The 15,897-nt window shown below is 34.5% G+C and overlaps 1 protein-coding gene across 1 annotated transcript in view; it reads right to left on the bottom strand.

Annotated features, from left to right (window-relative positions):
- The window catches only part of OTOGL (otogelin like), a 94,703-nt gene that overhangs the window by 22,299 nt on the left and 56,507 nt on the right, over positions 1-15,897 (bottom strand). Inside the window, exons 32-43 of the mRNA XM_015857310.1 lie at positions 15,263-15,430; positions 13,636-13,914; positions 13,155-13,272; positions 11,566-11,645; positions 10,376-10,636; positions 7,802-8,700; positions 6,269-6,446; positions 5,251-5,393; positions 4,948-4,971; positions 4,735-4,827; positions 3,844-4,033; positions 1,642-1,856 (exon numbers count right to left, since the gene is read on the bottom strand). Coding sequence (XP_015712796.1) covers positions 1,642-1,856; positions 3,844-4,033; positions 4,735-4,827; positions 4,948-4,971; positions 5,251-5,393; positions 6,269-6,446; positions 7,802-8,700; positions 10,376-10,636; positions 11,566-11,645; positions 13,155-13,272; positions 13,636-13,914; positions 15,263-15,430 — 2,648 coding nt within the window. The remainder of the gene's footprint in view (positions 1-1,641; positions 1,857-3,843; positions 4,034-4,734; positions 4,828-4,947; positions 4,972-5,250; positions 5,394-6,268; positions 6,447-7,801; positions 8,701-10,375; positions 10,637-11,565; positions 11,646-13,154; positions 13,273-13,635; positions 13,915-15,262; positions 15,431-15,897) is intronic.

Raw genomic sequence — 15,897 nt, 5'->3', positions numbered from 1 at the left:
CCAACTACTTAACAGATAAACCAAGTACTTCACAATTTCTATGCTATATCAGATTTTGTTATAGACCAGGAAAATATGTAATTTCATTGTACCTGAGGCTATGAGAGTTCTTCTGGAAACATGAAGTATGATTTCTTACTATTCAGATTAAATTATTTCATAATTAGATATGTTCAAACAATTACAGCTAGCCACTGGTGCTATTCTACCTTCTTGATTCCAAACTGCTCGCCACTGTTCCCTCCATCTGTTCCCTTCCCTCCATCGTTCCCTCCCATTTTGTTTCTGTGGCAGATAGACAGCTCTAAAACCTCTTTAAACCCATTTCTTTAGGAAGAACTCTCTATATTATTTCTAACTGGGAAAAAAAAAAAAAAAAGAGTGAGTTTAGGAGTTTGAAGGAAGGGGTTCAGCTGCTTGCAATACTTGCAGCAACATTTGTCTGGCATGAAAACCACAAAGAGTATTGCAAAGCAAAACTAGGTTGGAAAAATAGAATTGTTAGAAATGAATAGGAAATTTGGAAATGTCTATCTTTAGGAAAGAAGGGGTCATTTGAATAATTATTCCTTTTTATTCTGAATTATGTGGAAGAATTGGGAAAGCAATTCAGTCCTGAGGGAGATGGGATTTCTCAATTAAAGTTGCTGCCAGGTGTTGTGTTGCACTGGCTACCTCTAGTGGTAGCCTGTGTGCAAGAACTACATCCCCTTTTGAAAACACAGTTTCCAAAAATAAATTGTTATGATTTCCGCAAGAAACTCTACAAAACTGTCAACATAATAGCAACTACATCAGAAGGGGAAATATAATTAGTACAGTCAGTCTCAGATTGCATGAGTTGCTGCTGTATCCAGAAAGAGCATGAGGCTTCCATTTCTAGTGACTGTTGTCAAGATTTTCTTTAAAATATCTCCTTAGGAACACACCTGTGTCGAGATAATGAACTATTGTCACTCCTGAGAGCTCTGCCTACTCAGTCATTTAAGAAACAGCATAATAGCACAGAGATCTACATAAATATCTGTTTCACTTAACATAACAAAAACTGAATAACTAAGATGATTAAGGGCTTGGAGCATCTCCCATATGAGGAAGGGCTGAGGAACCTGGGTCTGTTCAGCATGGGGAAAAGACTGAGGGGAGGTGATTAACGTTTATAAACATCTAGAGAAGTGGGAGGCAAATGGATGAGGCCAGGCTCTTTTCAGTGGTGTGTAGTGATAGGACAAGGAGCAATGGCCTAAAACTTGAACACAAGTTCCATACAAACATGAAGAAGTTCTTTACAATAAGAGTGACAGAGCACTGGAACAGGCTGCCCAGAGAAGCTGTGGAGTCTCCTAATGTGCAGATATTCATGACCCACGCGGATGACTACCTGTGTGACCTATTGTAGGGTAACTGCTTTCGCAGGGGGGTTGGACTAGTGATCTCTTCAGCTCCCTTCCAACCTCTGTGATTATGTTGTTCTGTGTTTATTTACAATGGACAGCATGACAAATACATTCATTAAAGCTATCCATCCTGTTGTGAACTCATGAAAATAAGAATAAAATTAAAAAAATCTGCATCCCTCTCATACTTGTCTTGTTTATACAACTTCTATGTAATTTGCACCTGGAATTTCTTGGTACTCACTTTATTGTGACAGTGGATGAAAACACTTCTGTTTAACAGCTCCATGCAGAATGTGCAGTTATCTTCAGTACAGTTTCTTACTGGCCTCCTAGTTGTTACATCAAGGGATTTCTCAATTTCCCAGCTCTTAATAAACACTTCAATTTCCTCCATATTTGTAATTATGGTTCTGTTTTGCATTTTCAGGTCATCAGTAGGATCTCCATTACACACCCCTGGAGAGAGAGCATCATATTCAAAGCGGAAAAAAAAAAAAAGAACACACAGAATATGGCAAATTACTTCCTTTGAGAAGGAAATGTGCATTTGATAAGGTAAGAATAACACTGTAAGAAGTTCTCATGTGAGACTTAGCACCTGAATTTCAAAGTCCAAGCAGCCTCATGTACATAGAAGTTCCAACTGTATACTCGTTTTTTATATATTTTTTTATTATATATTACCGCCAGTAAAATGAGCAGACCATGCAACACTAGTAATACTTTTCTCAAAAATTAATTAATTTTTAAGGAAAACTGCTACCAAAATGTTCTGTTGAGGGTGGAAAGTTCACTGTCATGGCACCAGATTCTATTACTGTTCTACTGAACAGTAGGCTGTCAATGCCTAACATCCACTTTCTATCTGAATGCATTACAGATTGTATTTAGTTAATTCATCAGTGGAAACAGAAACCTCCAATAAATACATAAGAAGTCAATAGCATCAAGCTTTTTAATCTTCACAATAGTGTATCACATCCCAGAGATCAGCCAGCATTTCTGTGGCTTTTTTCTACTTTGCTTCTACACTGCTAAACATAGCCCAGTCTTTGCCTTCATGCTTTCTCATAATCTCCAGGGTCCCCAGGAGGCTAGCTTGGTTTAACAAACCCTGTTATTCTCCCATATGACACAGAGAAAATGGTATTTGCGTGGTAAATATTTGACAATATGCTTAACAGTGCTGTTTCTTTTTGCTGCTTCAGTGCCTAGAATTTGTAGTCACCCTAAAGAACTGCAGAATCAAGACAGCTGTAAAAATAAAACCAATTTAACACTTAGCCCAACATTTTTTTGCAGCCTAAGAGGGAGAGGAAAGGAGAATTCTAGACAGAAACAAACATGAGATGATAGGAAAAAAGCTCTATGTGAAGTTTCCTGCTTCTTGTACAAAGTCAAGCACTTTGTCAGTTCAGATTTGAGCTGTTTCAGATTCTTTGCCCTCCTGTCTTTTTGTGACACAAAGAGTAACTTTTCTACTATCCATCCTACCTGTACCTCATTCCCTTCTTTTCCAGCATGTGCAGGAAAGATATTACTGAGAATGACATTGGGAACATGTGCAGTACCCGCCAGGGCCAGCATTCCCCTTCTCTCCACAGAGTTAGGAGAACTTCAGTTTTGTTTATGAAGAAGATAGCAATTGATTTTAAATATCTAATGTTTGTAATTTGCACATAAATCATGAATTATTTTACTTGTTTTTAAAAGTAAATATACTTAGAAATATTTTAGAAGCTGATTTTCAATATGGGACAGGTTTCAGTAAAATCACAATGTACCAGAAAATCAACATGTATGATAGAATTAAAGTTACTTTAAAATACCTGCTTATACTTTTCCATAAAATTCAACTGGCTGTTATAAAGATGTTTTTTAGACAAGCCTGACATGTGCTGAATTTATTATCATCATAATTTAGTTTGGAATACCCTAGCCATAGTCTTTAACTCTAAATCCAACTGTCATGGGTCTCAGACCCTTCAGAAAATACATCTTTTATCAGTTTTTGCATAGCATTTACTGTCTCTGCCAGCATCACAGTTATCCCTTTCTCCTGTTATCACTGAAATATACTCTCACTACTTGACCTTCTTCAATAGTCATTTCTCCATAGAAAATGTTGCCCTTTATTTCACTTGTTCTCAAGGATATTCTTAAAAAAAAAAAAAAAAAAAAAAAAAGGCAGAGAGTATTAAGTTAATTAAATACAATGTATAGAACATTACTTGGAAAAATACCTTGTTAGGAAGCATTGCTTTCACACACAATTATCATTTTACTATTGTTAATTAACAGAATTTCAAAAGCCCACCTCAAATAGAATTGTTAGTGTAACTACTAGAAGTCATGAGAGCCATAGGGATAATAGATCACAAAAATGAACACAGAAAGGAGGTGTAAATGTTGAATATGAAAACAATTGCCACCACAGTCTTACCACAAAGTCCTTCTGTCTTCACTGATGTGTTAGAGTGCAATCCATACTGTATATCTATGATGCCTGTAATGTGAGCCCACTTGATGCTAATACCAGCTGGAGTATTAATGACATACATTGCACCAGTATCCTGAATACTCAGTCCTTCTTTTGAAAATGGTAAGGATGGTATTACAGAATCCACTACTACCTAAAATAAACCAAATACAGCCTTTAGGGACAAAAACAGATTGCAAAGACGTATTTTATGTGATGTCTTCACATCAAATAGCAAAAAAGATTTTTACAGCCTCTGCCATATGCTGTGTCAGTAATTGCTGTGCTTAATTCATTCATAGTGTTTCTTGTCTGTGACAGTGTAACTGCAGATGAAACAGGCATGAGAAAAAAAAATGCCATAAATTTTTTTTCTGATTAAGCAGTATCCCATACTTATCCCATATAATTTGGTTAAAATAATATTAATTAAAAAAAAAAAATCTAATCTCAGTTATTCAGTTTCCTATTCTAATCTGTTATTGTCCAGCATAAATAAGAGCTTAAATATATATTACATCTTCTGTAATATATATTACATTTTCTGTAATATATATTACAGCTTCTGTTCTGCTTGATGATATCTGGAAATACATTATCAAGTATGAATGCTTTCATAGCTTTTAAAAAATCTTTAATATCTCAAAACACTTTGAAGAGTCATATAAGTGGCAGGCAAGTAAATCTGAGTATTAAAAATGTTATTTTTTTCCTAGCATATCATGAATCACTCGGAATGTGAATTGCAGAAGGGATCCTATCACTGTAAGTCTGACCTACAACATTCTACAACAGAATAGCACTACAGTTACCTCTTCGGTGTACACATGCTATATATTGCTGGCATATACTTACTTTTCTTTCTAAACGATCAATGAGTAGTTCAGATGTACGTGTTGTTACATTTAATTTCTTAAAACAGAGCCCTGAAGTGTTTGCAGGAGGAACCTTGAAAGAACAGTAATGAATGAGTTTGGTTACAGTTTTTGAGGAGGAGGAGAATTATTTTCATAGATGTATTATTAAAACAATTTATAATTGGTGAAAGAAAGAAATAAAAGCACTTACTATTTTTCTTATTGAATTTGCACTCTGAAAAACATTGAAAAGTAGATTAGAAATGCAGTGATAACTGTCAGAATTCTTATTTTACAAAAACAAATTGATTGCTTTCTTTGTTTTTAAACATTTTTCTACAACAATTTTCCTAATTAAACTAATATAAAACTAAATAAACTCAATACATTTCTTACAAATAATAAAAACTAATATGCAGAATGCATCTTTTAACGAACTGTTTTTAGGAACATGCATTTTTGTCAACTGCTAGATCCTGAACACAATAACACCAAGGAAATGCAATTTTCTTACTTGATTAGCAGGACATTTTTCAATATGGGCGACAATAATTTCTCCTGGTAGCTTGACTAAAATGTAGGAAGCCATGTTACAGAGAGCTATGTTGTTTCCATCAAACGTAATAACACTCAATTCAGACAGAACAGAACACTGACCTAAAAAAGAACTGTCATTTAATGAGATTACCACAAAACATAATATTAGGCATTTCTAAAAAATGTTCATTTTGACAAATACTTTCATATAAGATGCTTTCAAATATATGTCTAGAAGACATTGTTCTGCAGACAGCATACTGAGCCACAAGGAGAAGCACCTTAGGTTACTCTGGAAAACAGCTTAACCAAGTGCTTTGTTCCCTGGGAAAATTTAAATTGGTGAAAAATTAACTTATGACAGTGTTTCACAGGTAAGAATAATTAAGTCCTACATTGTCAGATGAAATGACAATATAATTAAATTAATTAAATGCAAATATTTGATGTGCTGTTAGCAAGAGACGTACCCATTCTATCTCAAGATGAATATTTTTAAAATATTATATAATTTTCAGAAATGCTGAAAAGTTTTTCATATGAGTTCTCTTTGAACTCCTGGTACTCCAAGCAGAAAGTCTGCTCCCAATCTCTACAGTTTCCAAATGTCAGTAATGACTCCTTTTAGAGTTGAGTGAAATCTGGAGTTTCTTTCATGAAAGGCTAGTATTTTATTTGTATTCTTCTCAAAATGTTGACATACAAATGTTTTCTAATGATAAATATTCTGAAGATTTTCATCTGAAAATGTTGATATTCATGTTGCAGCTCTAATTTCAGTGTTTTTGTTTAAAACAATCTCGACTCCTGAATATTAATTCAAAGATACCAAACAATTTACTATATTTCATTGTGTTTTCCTGATGAGACCTAAGTCATCTCCTTTAAATTAATTTCTATATTCAACCTCATATTTCCACCGAAATAGTCTCTTAGTTTATCACCTAAAATTTTCATATTAAGGTTGTAAGTATTTTTAAATAAAAGTGACTTACAAGGACATTCCCATTCTGGGCAACAACTATCATTATTGACTTGAACTGGCATTCCTCGAAAACCACAGTCTGGCTTTTGCACATCCTTAAGGCAGCTCTTTGAAAGGTTGTATAACATCCAGCCCGTATGAACACATACATACTGGCTACATCTGTCGACAGGTTCAAGGTATCTTGGCTTTCATATAAGGAAAAAAACAACCAGAATCAACTTTACACTCATTGTATTTACGAAGTGTTAACAATTCTTCACTAATTCATGCTCCACTCTGAAACAGAATCAAAACATCTACAAGACCCCTCAAATGTATTTGTCATTGGGTCTGGTAGCTGGACTAAAATACTGCTTATCATGTGACTTTAAATAAAGTACACACCAGTGCATGCTCTTGTTCCATGAGACACATACATAGCAAGATAACCATCATCTCTAGATCTCTCCAAGTTAACCTGGTCTAAGTTTAAAATAATGAGACTGTTAAATCAGTACTTTGCCCTCCTACTATTAAAAACTAAAAGATCCCTAAATAACCAAAACACTGAGAAAATAAATAAAATAAAATAAAATAAAATAAAATAAAATAAAATAAAATAAAATAAAATAAAATAAAATAAAATAAAATAAAATAAAATAAAATAAAATNAAAATAAAATAAAATAAAATAAAATAAAATAAAATAAAATAAAATAAAATAAAATAAAATAAAATAAAATAAAATAAAATAAATAAAATAAAATAGTACCACTTTCTCTGAGGAATTGAATACATACATACAAAAATATGGCTATAAAACAAATTGAATAAAATAAATAGAAATCTGAGGATAATTCAGCCAGTTTAAAAATTCAGGCAGATATGCCAAGAAGGTTTTGATGGTGCAGAAACATCCTACGATTTAAATTTAGAGTGTTTATACTGTACAGACCTAATTATCTTGCAGTTGTTGATATTTTAATCTCTTATTTTGGAAATGATTCCTTATTTTTGGTTGTTACAGATGACAAGAATCCACCTTAATTCATACACAACCTTTTTGTTCTGTCTAGCAATAATGGAATACTCTATATAAAACTTTCAGCATTGAGTGTCTTTGTTATGTCCAGTAGTAACCTAAAGCATTGTAAGAAATACAGAAGCACACATTCCCATCATTTTAAACCCCATCACAAAGAAAGAAATGGAAAGAAAAAGAAAAAACAGCAGTACTTTGCAGAAACCCCAATATTCTATCGTTTCTGTCTTTTTCTGTATCTCAGAAATATAATTTACTGTCTAGAATCAGCACATAGATTTAAAACCAACTCTTCTCCAGAGCAATTCATCTAAGTTACAGAATAGACCAGGACAGTATAAGAGTGGGGATATTAAAAGCCCCCAAGAATAATTCATTATCTTTAATTGAACAATAAAAAGAAAAATAGGAGATATTTAAAACCTCGGGTGTAACATGCATGACATAAAAAATCAGACTGAAAAGGAATATGTATTTTATATTATACATACACATATTAGTGATCATAAAGTGATCATACCACACATTCAGAAGATGAAGACATCGGCGTATGCATCACTGTGCCGAACAAAGTTTTGTCAGCTATAGTTGTCACTGTGTCTGTGCTTGCCAGAGGAGTTTGTGTTTCCATGGGGGAAGAAGACAGAGCCATTTCACCACTAGACTGAGATAAATCTATTAAAGTTCGATCTTGTAGTTCTGTGTGTTCTGTTAAATTGAGATAAGGTTTAATGGTAGTCTGTGTTAGGATTTTGGACCAATCTGATGTCTTGATATCCAGGACATCTGAGAGATTTTTTGCTGAGGTTATCCTTACACTTGAAAAAGGTGAACTCCGACTTGCAGAAGCTGTCAAATAAGGTAGGAAAGATTTCTCAGTTGTGGTTGACTTTGCCTTGGTTATATTTCTTTGTACATATGAAGTCTGGCTGCTTTCTAAAATACCTACAGTTCTTTCAAATGAGGTTACATATTTAAATTCTGAATCTGTAAATGAAGTACTTTTTGTTTTTGATAATGGGCTTGGGGTACTCATTTTCAGGACAGCCGTTTTTGGAATTTCTTTACTGCTCTGTGAAACTCGAGATGGAGCAAATGTAAGTAAAGATTTGTGTGACTCATATGTAGATGTCTCTATGGTAGTAGGAACTGAAGCTGAAGCCATATGAAACTTTGAGTCAGCAAAATCAACAGTGGTTTTTGCAGTAATCCTAGGGTCTACAGTAGTGTCAGAGGCAACTAATGCACTGGCTGAAGAACTAGATGGTATTTTTGCAAAAGCATAAGGTGTTTTTAAGGATGTAGCATTCACTGTTGTATCCGCTATCAGTGATGTAGTGGATTGAGTGATGATTCCAGCTGATGTGACTGATACTGTTCCATCTTCTGCTGAAGAACTTACTGAAGAACTCTGTTTTCCTGGAGAAATAGTAGAGATATGAGTACTCTTAGGAGGAGGTGATGACATAGACACTCTATTGGACTGGTTCTCTAAAGAGACCCCTAGAGTTTTAGGCATTAGTAAAAAGGGTGGTATAATGATGTGTTTAGTGATGCTGAAAGGCAAGTAGAAGAGCCGATGTTTAAAATGAATGTAAAAGAATCTACAGAAATTCGAAGTCTACAACTATACTTATTGATCTGGCTTGTGTATCTGGAGATGAAACTAGTGCTTGGGTAGCAATTATATTTTGTGATAACAGTGATGTTCAACTGAATATGGGAACCAGTGAGTAAACTGCAGTACAGACTGTAGTACATGAAGTCACAGACTATGATGATAGCAAGATGTTTCAAAAAGATGATAGCAGTGTAAAAGAAGGATCTTCAGGAATGAAAGTGCTTGCTGTCAGTGTGATGGGGTAATTTTCAGTTCTGTGTGTGGACTGCTTAGGTCCTCCGTAATTTTTGCAGTGACTATCAACATAGTGTTCAGAGATAGTACCAGTGTCCTAGGAAGGAAGACTAGAGCTGGTAGACTTTCTTGGCTTTTTAGAGGTGAACAGCTGTGAAAAGGAATCAGTTTGCAATATCTATATATTTTCTATTGATCTTGAGCTTGCTATAAACATAGTATCAAATACTGTATGAATTACTATTAAAGATGTTGAAGTAGAAGGTTCTTTATAAATATGCTTTGAGAGAAAAGTGACATCTCCCATAGTTTTGGGAGGTTACAGGGAGTTTATCATGGAATGTACTGCTATAGATACTTGATGTGTTGCAGAGGACTAGGAGAAGTGGTTATAGGATCTGAGACACTATTTGAGTTAAACACAGTTATTATGGACAGAGCAGTAGAAATACTGCCTTTCCTTAATGGAGAAGACTGCTTGAGAACAGTCACTGAAATTTCTACTGAAGATAAAAATGGCTTCAGAGAAAAACTAGAGAACTTGTATTTAGTGGTGCCAGAGAAGTTTTAGACAGGGGTTTAGCTGTTTCAGACCATGAAGCTGTGATTAATTGAAGAAAACTGATCTCAAAGCCAGCAAATCTAGTTGTTTTAGAACTCTGATGAGCAATTGAAGTCAATGCAGAAATGGGTGTTAGTGGACCAACACCAGACATAGTTCTAACAGATAAAGTAGATGCAGTAGGGGTAGGTGTACTTAGCATCAGCTGTGAACCTAGAAGAAATATGAGCCTTGTGAAAGTATCTTTGCCAGCCATCCAAGCAGGCAAAGAAAATTCAGAAAATACTGCTTCTTCCTTAGAATAACTTTCTGAAGGACTCTTACTCTTCACAGTTCCTGCTGGCAGCTCAGAAGTGACAAAAGATGGTTTGGAAGTTAAAGTGTTGAGGCAGAGGGAAGAGTTCCTTGCTTAGTGGTTGATACTTCAAGTGGAAATGGAACTACAGCAAGGGAATTGGGTGTTAATAATAAAGAATATGTTGGAAGAGAAATTCTACTGAGTAAGGTTGTTGAAGTTGCTATTGGAATAGGTAAAGTTGTAGATGCATTAGAATTGACAGTATACTGTGTGACGGCTGAGGCTTGAAAAGCAGCTGGAAAATCTGTTGAAGAGATGAGTTTGGAAAGGACAGAAGGACTTGCAGTGCTGTGAGGTACATCAGAAGTTTCCACTATACTTGGAAGTGAATATGCTGAATAGGTGGCATCTTCCAGTGAGTACAAGTCTGTAACAGACTGCGCTGACATATTCATCCTTGCTAAAGTGGTGTTTGTCTTCATAGTAATTTTGACTGTCACATCAATACCAGATGAATCAGTTCCTGAAGTTACATGCACAGGAGACGTCTTAGGAAATCTCTCTGTGGTAGAAAGTGGTTGAGAGGTTAACAACGAAGGTTTTGTTCCGGTTGTTGATTCCGTAGGTTTCACACGTATGCCTAAAAGGAAATGACACATTTCGCTGTGTTTTATGGTAAAGAAAAATAGCAACATTTATCTTGACACAAGTCCTATTTAAAGATTAGCCAATCATAGCATAATTTTGCTGAAAAGATAAGTTAGCAATGGTTTCAGGTTGCCTGATGGCTCAACTCTCAAGAAGTTTTCTAATTTTGTTTGCAAATATTTTTATTATTGCATATTTTTATTATTACTTACAACCTTGAATTTGCAGAACTTGAATTATTTGCAGAATAGTTTTGAAGTAAGAGAATTATATGGAAAATTCATTGAATCTAAACTAGCAAAATATTTGGAATTAAAAAATTATAGAGTTTTTATCCTCTTTTATCTTTTTGGAAGGCCGCATAACTTCATACTAGCAAAAATAAAAATGCAATTAATTCACTTGTACATTAGAAATACAGTATTAAAATGCAATTTTTATGTTAAAAGAACATAGTATCCCCAAAATAACCAAATAATGTGGTAACTTCACACAGCAGGAATTATGAAATAGGTGTCCTGAATTTATTAATGATGGCTCACCAACTGAAAAGTCTGGACTTTTCACCATAGCAATATTTTTTCCATTTGCAATCTTCCATATGCACTTGACACATTAGTAGTTATATAGTCAAATCACAGTTGAGGTGAGTATAACATCATCACAAATACTGAATTTTGTAAAGTATTAGAGAAATAAAATAACTCAACTTTAGCTATGCCTCGTTTGAATGTAGAAGATGAATTTTGAATGACTGGAAATAGAGCCCATGTCCCAGAAGGCTCTTGAAAGAAGGATATTCTGTTAAAGCATGTGATTTAAAAGGTGATTGAAAATAAAAGCAAAATATGTCTGATTAAAACCTCAAAGGATCCATAGAATAATTTATAAGATTAGATCAATAGCATAACATATACTTACAGTCTTCTGGGTAAACACATTTAAGCGTGACCTCATCAAGGATCATGTTTTTGGGACAATATGGCAAGCATCCTTCAACCCTTTAAAATATTGTGTAGTTAATTCTAAAGCCACACTAGAAATACAAATCAATTTTAAGTTATTTCAGTTTGGAAAAATAAGATATTTGAATGATTTTCCCATCAGATTTCAGAGAACTTTCCAGTGCAATGATGAAAACATTTTTGGAGTCATTTTAAGGTGAATAAGACAATACAATTCTATTTCTAATTTTTAATCATCAATTCTTTTCACATACTGATGAGCATGACAGCTTTGGAGCATTCTGCTTCCCCACTCCAATGGAATTTCAGGTGCCTATGCTGAACGGTTTCCAAGAGGACCAAAAACTTCACTTACAATACTTCTGTCTTCACTTACAATACTTCTGTCTATATTCATTTCTGATATTTCAATGAGATAAATAATATAAAGATATTTAGAATCACAGCATCATTAAAGTTGGAAAAGGCCTCTAAGATCATCTAGCCCAGCCACCCACCTACCAACAGTACTGCCCACAAAACCATGTCCCTAGGTACTACCCATGTCCTTTCCTTAAACCCCTCCATGGTGACTACATCACTTTCCCGGGTAACCTGTTCCAGTGCCTCACCACTCTTTCTTAGAAGAAATTTTTCCAAATATCCATTCTGAACCTCCCCTGATGCAACCTGAGGCCATTACCTCTTGTCCTGTCACTATCCCCTTATTACAGAAGAAGAGGCTAACCCCCACCCCACCACAATCTCCTTTCAGGTAGTTGTAAAGAGCAATAAAGTCTCCCCTGAGCCAAAGCTGCTGTGCTAATATGGAAAAATATAAGAATACCATGATAGAAAATTAATGTTAGTAGTAATAAATATTAGTAGTAATCCTAATCACGGGCTGCATATGAACAGGTAGGTAATCTGAAATTCAAAATATTAATTCTTTTTCAACATATTTTGTCTTTTTTTACTTTATTTATTTTTTATTTTTGAGACACCATTTCTTTTTGTTTGTTTATAAGAATTTTGGTTTCATAGAAGCTAGGAATCCCTGGAAACCAGAATTCTTATTACTAGGACTAACAAACTAGCTAACATAAGTAGTGTGAAATCTTTCAACATCTTAGTGTAAAATTCCACTCTCTCACAGGAGAGGGCGTCACTCACCCTTTAAATAGTTCCAGGCTTTTGCCTCGGGCATACAAACTCCGTGACGATTAATTCAGTTACAGCATCATGAGATACTGGTTTCATACATGAATATGTCATAAGCATTGAAGGGAATAGCCTTCATTTCAGTTAATACGTTTCTACATAGCACTGCCAGAAGTTAATCCCCTAAGCTAAATACAACCCTTTTTATTCTTACTCCTACTTCTGTCAAAAGATCACATGCAAAAGTAATACATAACATGGAGAGTAAGCGGTTTCCACAATACTTCTAAGAGTTGTTGAACTCTGGATAAGTAAAATAAATGGATATTGCTGCTGCAGTAATTGTTAGAAAACATACAATACATAAAATAACGTAGTAGTAATACTGAGCTTAATTTGACTTACGGAGGAAGGAATTTACATGCTGTTCCTTCAGGATCACTACATGTTTTAAAGCAAGGATTTGCACAAGATTCATATCTCCATTCACACATCTTCCTGTAAGGCACAGATGCACTGAGTTCTGAAAGGGAAGAAAAAGGCATTATTTACTGACTGTTATGTCAATAAACCATAAATGTATAGTCTTTTCTATATCTTGGTAATTACAGAAAAATGTAAAAACAGAAAACTAAGAATAGAAATTCTCAGGAGCTTTAATAGGTGAGATTTCATTCATTTATGCCATTTGAATAAGTACTTCAAACAAGGTAAAAGACATCAAAACATAAAAGATAGAAAAAGCTACTCATTTTACACAGCATATTTTGTTTAAACAAAAAGAAGAGAAATTTAAAATGCTATTTGCTGTTGTTGACACAAGAGAAGTGCTCCAAAGGCAAGCAGAAGAACCCATACTTATTCATGGGGATTATGCAGAATTTACCTTCAATAGTAAGGCTACTCATATGTTTGAATTCTTCTGAATCATCGTACTTTGCCACTTTAACACCAGATGATGTGAGAATGATGAAAAAGCCTTTTTTACTGTATAGCTCAAAGGCACTGAGCCCTGGACTCCAGAGGCCTTGGTGGTGGAAGAAGGTGGCTCGTCTTTGGAAGGAGGCACTTGCCTGCCATTGCTCCAACCCAACAGTCTCATCAGCATGTACACACAGAAAGTAGTTTGGTCTCTCAGCAGACTCAAGGGAAACAAGGGAGAGAGCTTCCACAAAAGAAAAAGTAAACCATTACTTGTAAGCTTCTCAGAGAAAACCATCTGAAAGTCAGATTCAATCTATATACTGATTATGTGGCTCCTTAAAATAGCTGTATAACAGGGAAACAAACAAACAAACAAACAAACCCCACAACTAACAAAGAACAGTTCTCTATAAGATAGAAACATAGGAAATGTCTTAAGGAAATTTCATATGATCACATAATGCTGAGCTTGCCAGAGGGCTAATCAAATAAACACTACATTCAGCTTACTACTAGGCTTCAGAATCATTCATAAGTAGTCTCAGTTTTGGAGTTTTCTCAAATTGGGGCTGTTTTGCTTAGATTTGGACAAATGTCTGATATTTCAACTGTAAATTTCTTGAGTAACTAACATCACACAAATTTTGTAAAAACTTGCTTGAATTCATCTTGATGTCTGGCATATTTTTACATGCAGTCATATCCAGCAATACATCAAGAATATCTGCAGCTAAATAAAGACCGAACACACTTGTCATGCTGAAAATGAAGAAAATTCTCTGGGTACCTAAGAACTTGAAAAAGGGCTGACTTTAGATTTTGTTGTTGCCTTGAATAAATCTGGAAGTACTTTTATTCTGCATGAACGCTATCCTGACCCTCACAGATAAGAAAACGTGTGTACTACACATATATAATGAATATTCTACTTGTACTTCACATTGCTTAGCTAATTGGACAAGTCTGAACTGGCATTTCCATATAATATACATTGTTTTTTAAAAATCATAACAGATCTAATTTGTACATGACAAATTGTCCAAAGCTACTAGAAACACAGTTTCAACAAATTAAATTTTTTACTACAGAGAAGTTTGCATTGATTTCAATGGCACAGGCTCAATATTTGTGAAGAACAGAAAATGTATGTAGAAGAAAAAAGACTTAAACAACTGGTTGTACTAATTTTCACATTTTATGGTGCACTGAAAGTCACCAAAAAGTAGAATAGATAGGGAAGAAATTATTTCACTGGAGAACAAAATATTCCTTGCTTCAAAATTGATCCTTGTTTTTCAGTTTCCAGTTTTGCAATCTAATTACATTTTCCTAAAGCTAGAATTCTATTCATTTCCATTTTAAACATTTCAAAAACAGTTTTTTGAGAAGCCAGCTTTACAGCTGACAGCTGGATTTTCCAATTCTTTTCCTCCAAAGACCAGTATTCCTCCTCAAAAACAGAACAATTCATCCTTACTCCAATAACTAAAAATATCTATACAATTTTAGATTTAGAATATGCAGCAAAAATCATTCAGATGGTTTGAAAAATAAGTGTAGACATTCACAAAAATATTGAGAAGACTTACATAAATCTTTATCTTTGAAAAGACCCGGAGTTATCATGAAACTGAAAAACACATTTCCGTTTGCTGTATTTCTAGGCATGGGAAATATCTGTCTACTGGAAATATTAGCTCCCACAATTGTATCATTTTCTCCAGTACTTGCCATAATATATGGCCCTTCACCAAGACCTAAGGGAAAAAGAATCAAACAGAAAAATAAACAGTTCTACTTGCATAGCGTACAAAATTTGAGCCAAAATATTGCTTTACACATACACCTTACCTGGAATCAAATACATTTTGAACTGCAACTCAGTGGCTCAAGGTGTTATGTTGAAGTTGGCCTGTATTTATGTATTTAAGGCACTCCCTTCCATTTTGCTTGATTTCCAGAATACAACAGATACAGAGTGAGCATTAAAAAAATGTGGGTAGTTATTCTGGCAAAACAACTTGTACAAGAAAGCTATCTGGAGTGCCTTTGTATAGTATTTAGCTTTTCACATTTCCTTATTTCTATACTTTGGAAGATCAGCACTGCTCCTTTAATATTATTCGCCAAGACACTGAAGGTATTCTAAGATCTACAAAGCTATTAAAAAAGGAAGGAAGGAAGGAAGGAAGGAAGGAAGGAAGGAAGGAAGGAAGGAAGGAAG

This window comes from Coturnix japonica, chromosome 1, assembly GCF_001577835.2.
Source record: "Coturnix japonica isolate 7356 chromosome 1, Coturnix japonica 2.1, whole genome shotgun sequence".
NCBI lineage: Eukaryota > Metazoa > Chordata > Aves > Galliformes > Phasianidae > Coturnix > Coturnix japonica.
Note: the sequence above shows the minus strand (reverse complement) of the source record. Positions and strands in the feature narration are given on the sequence as shown.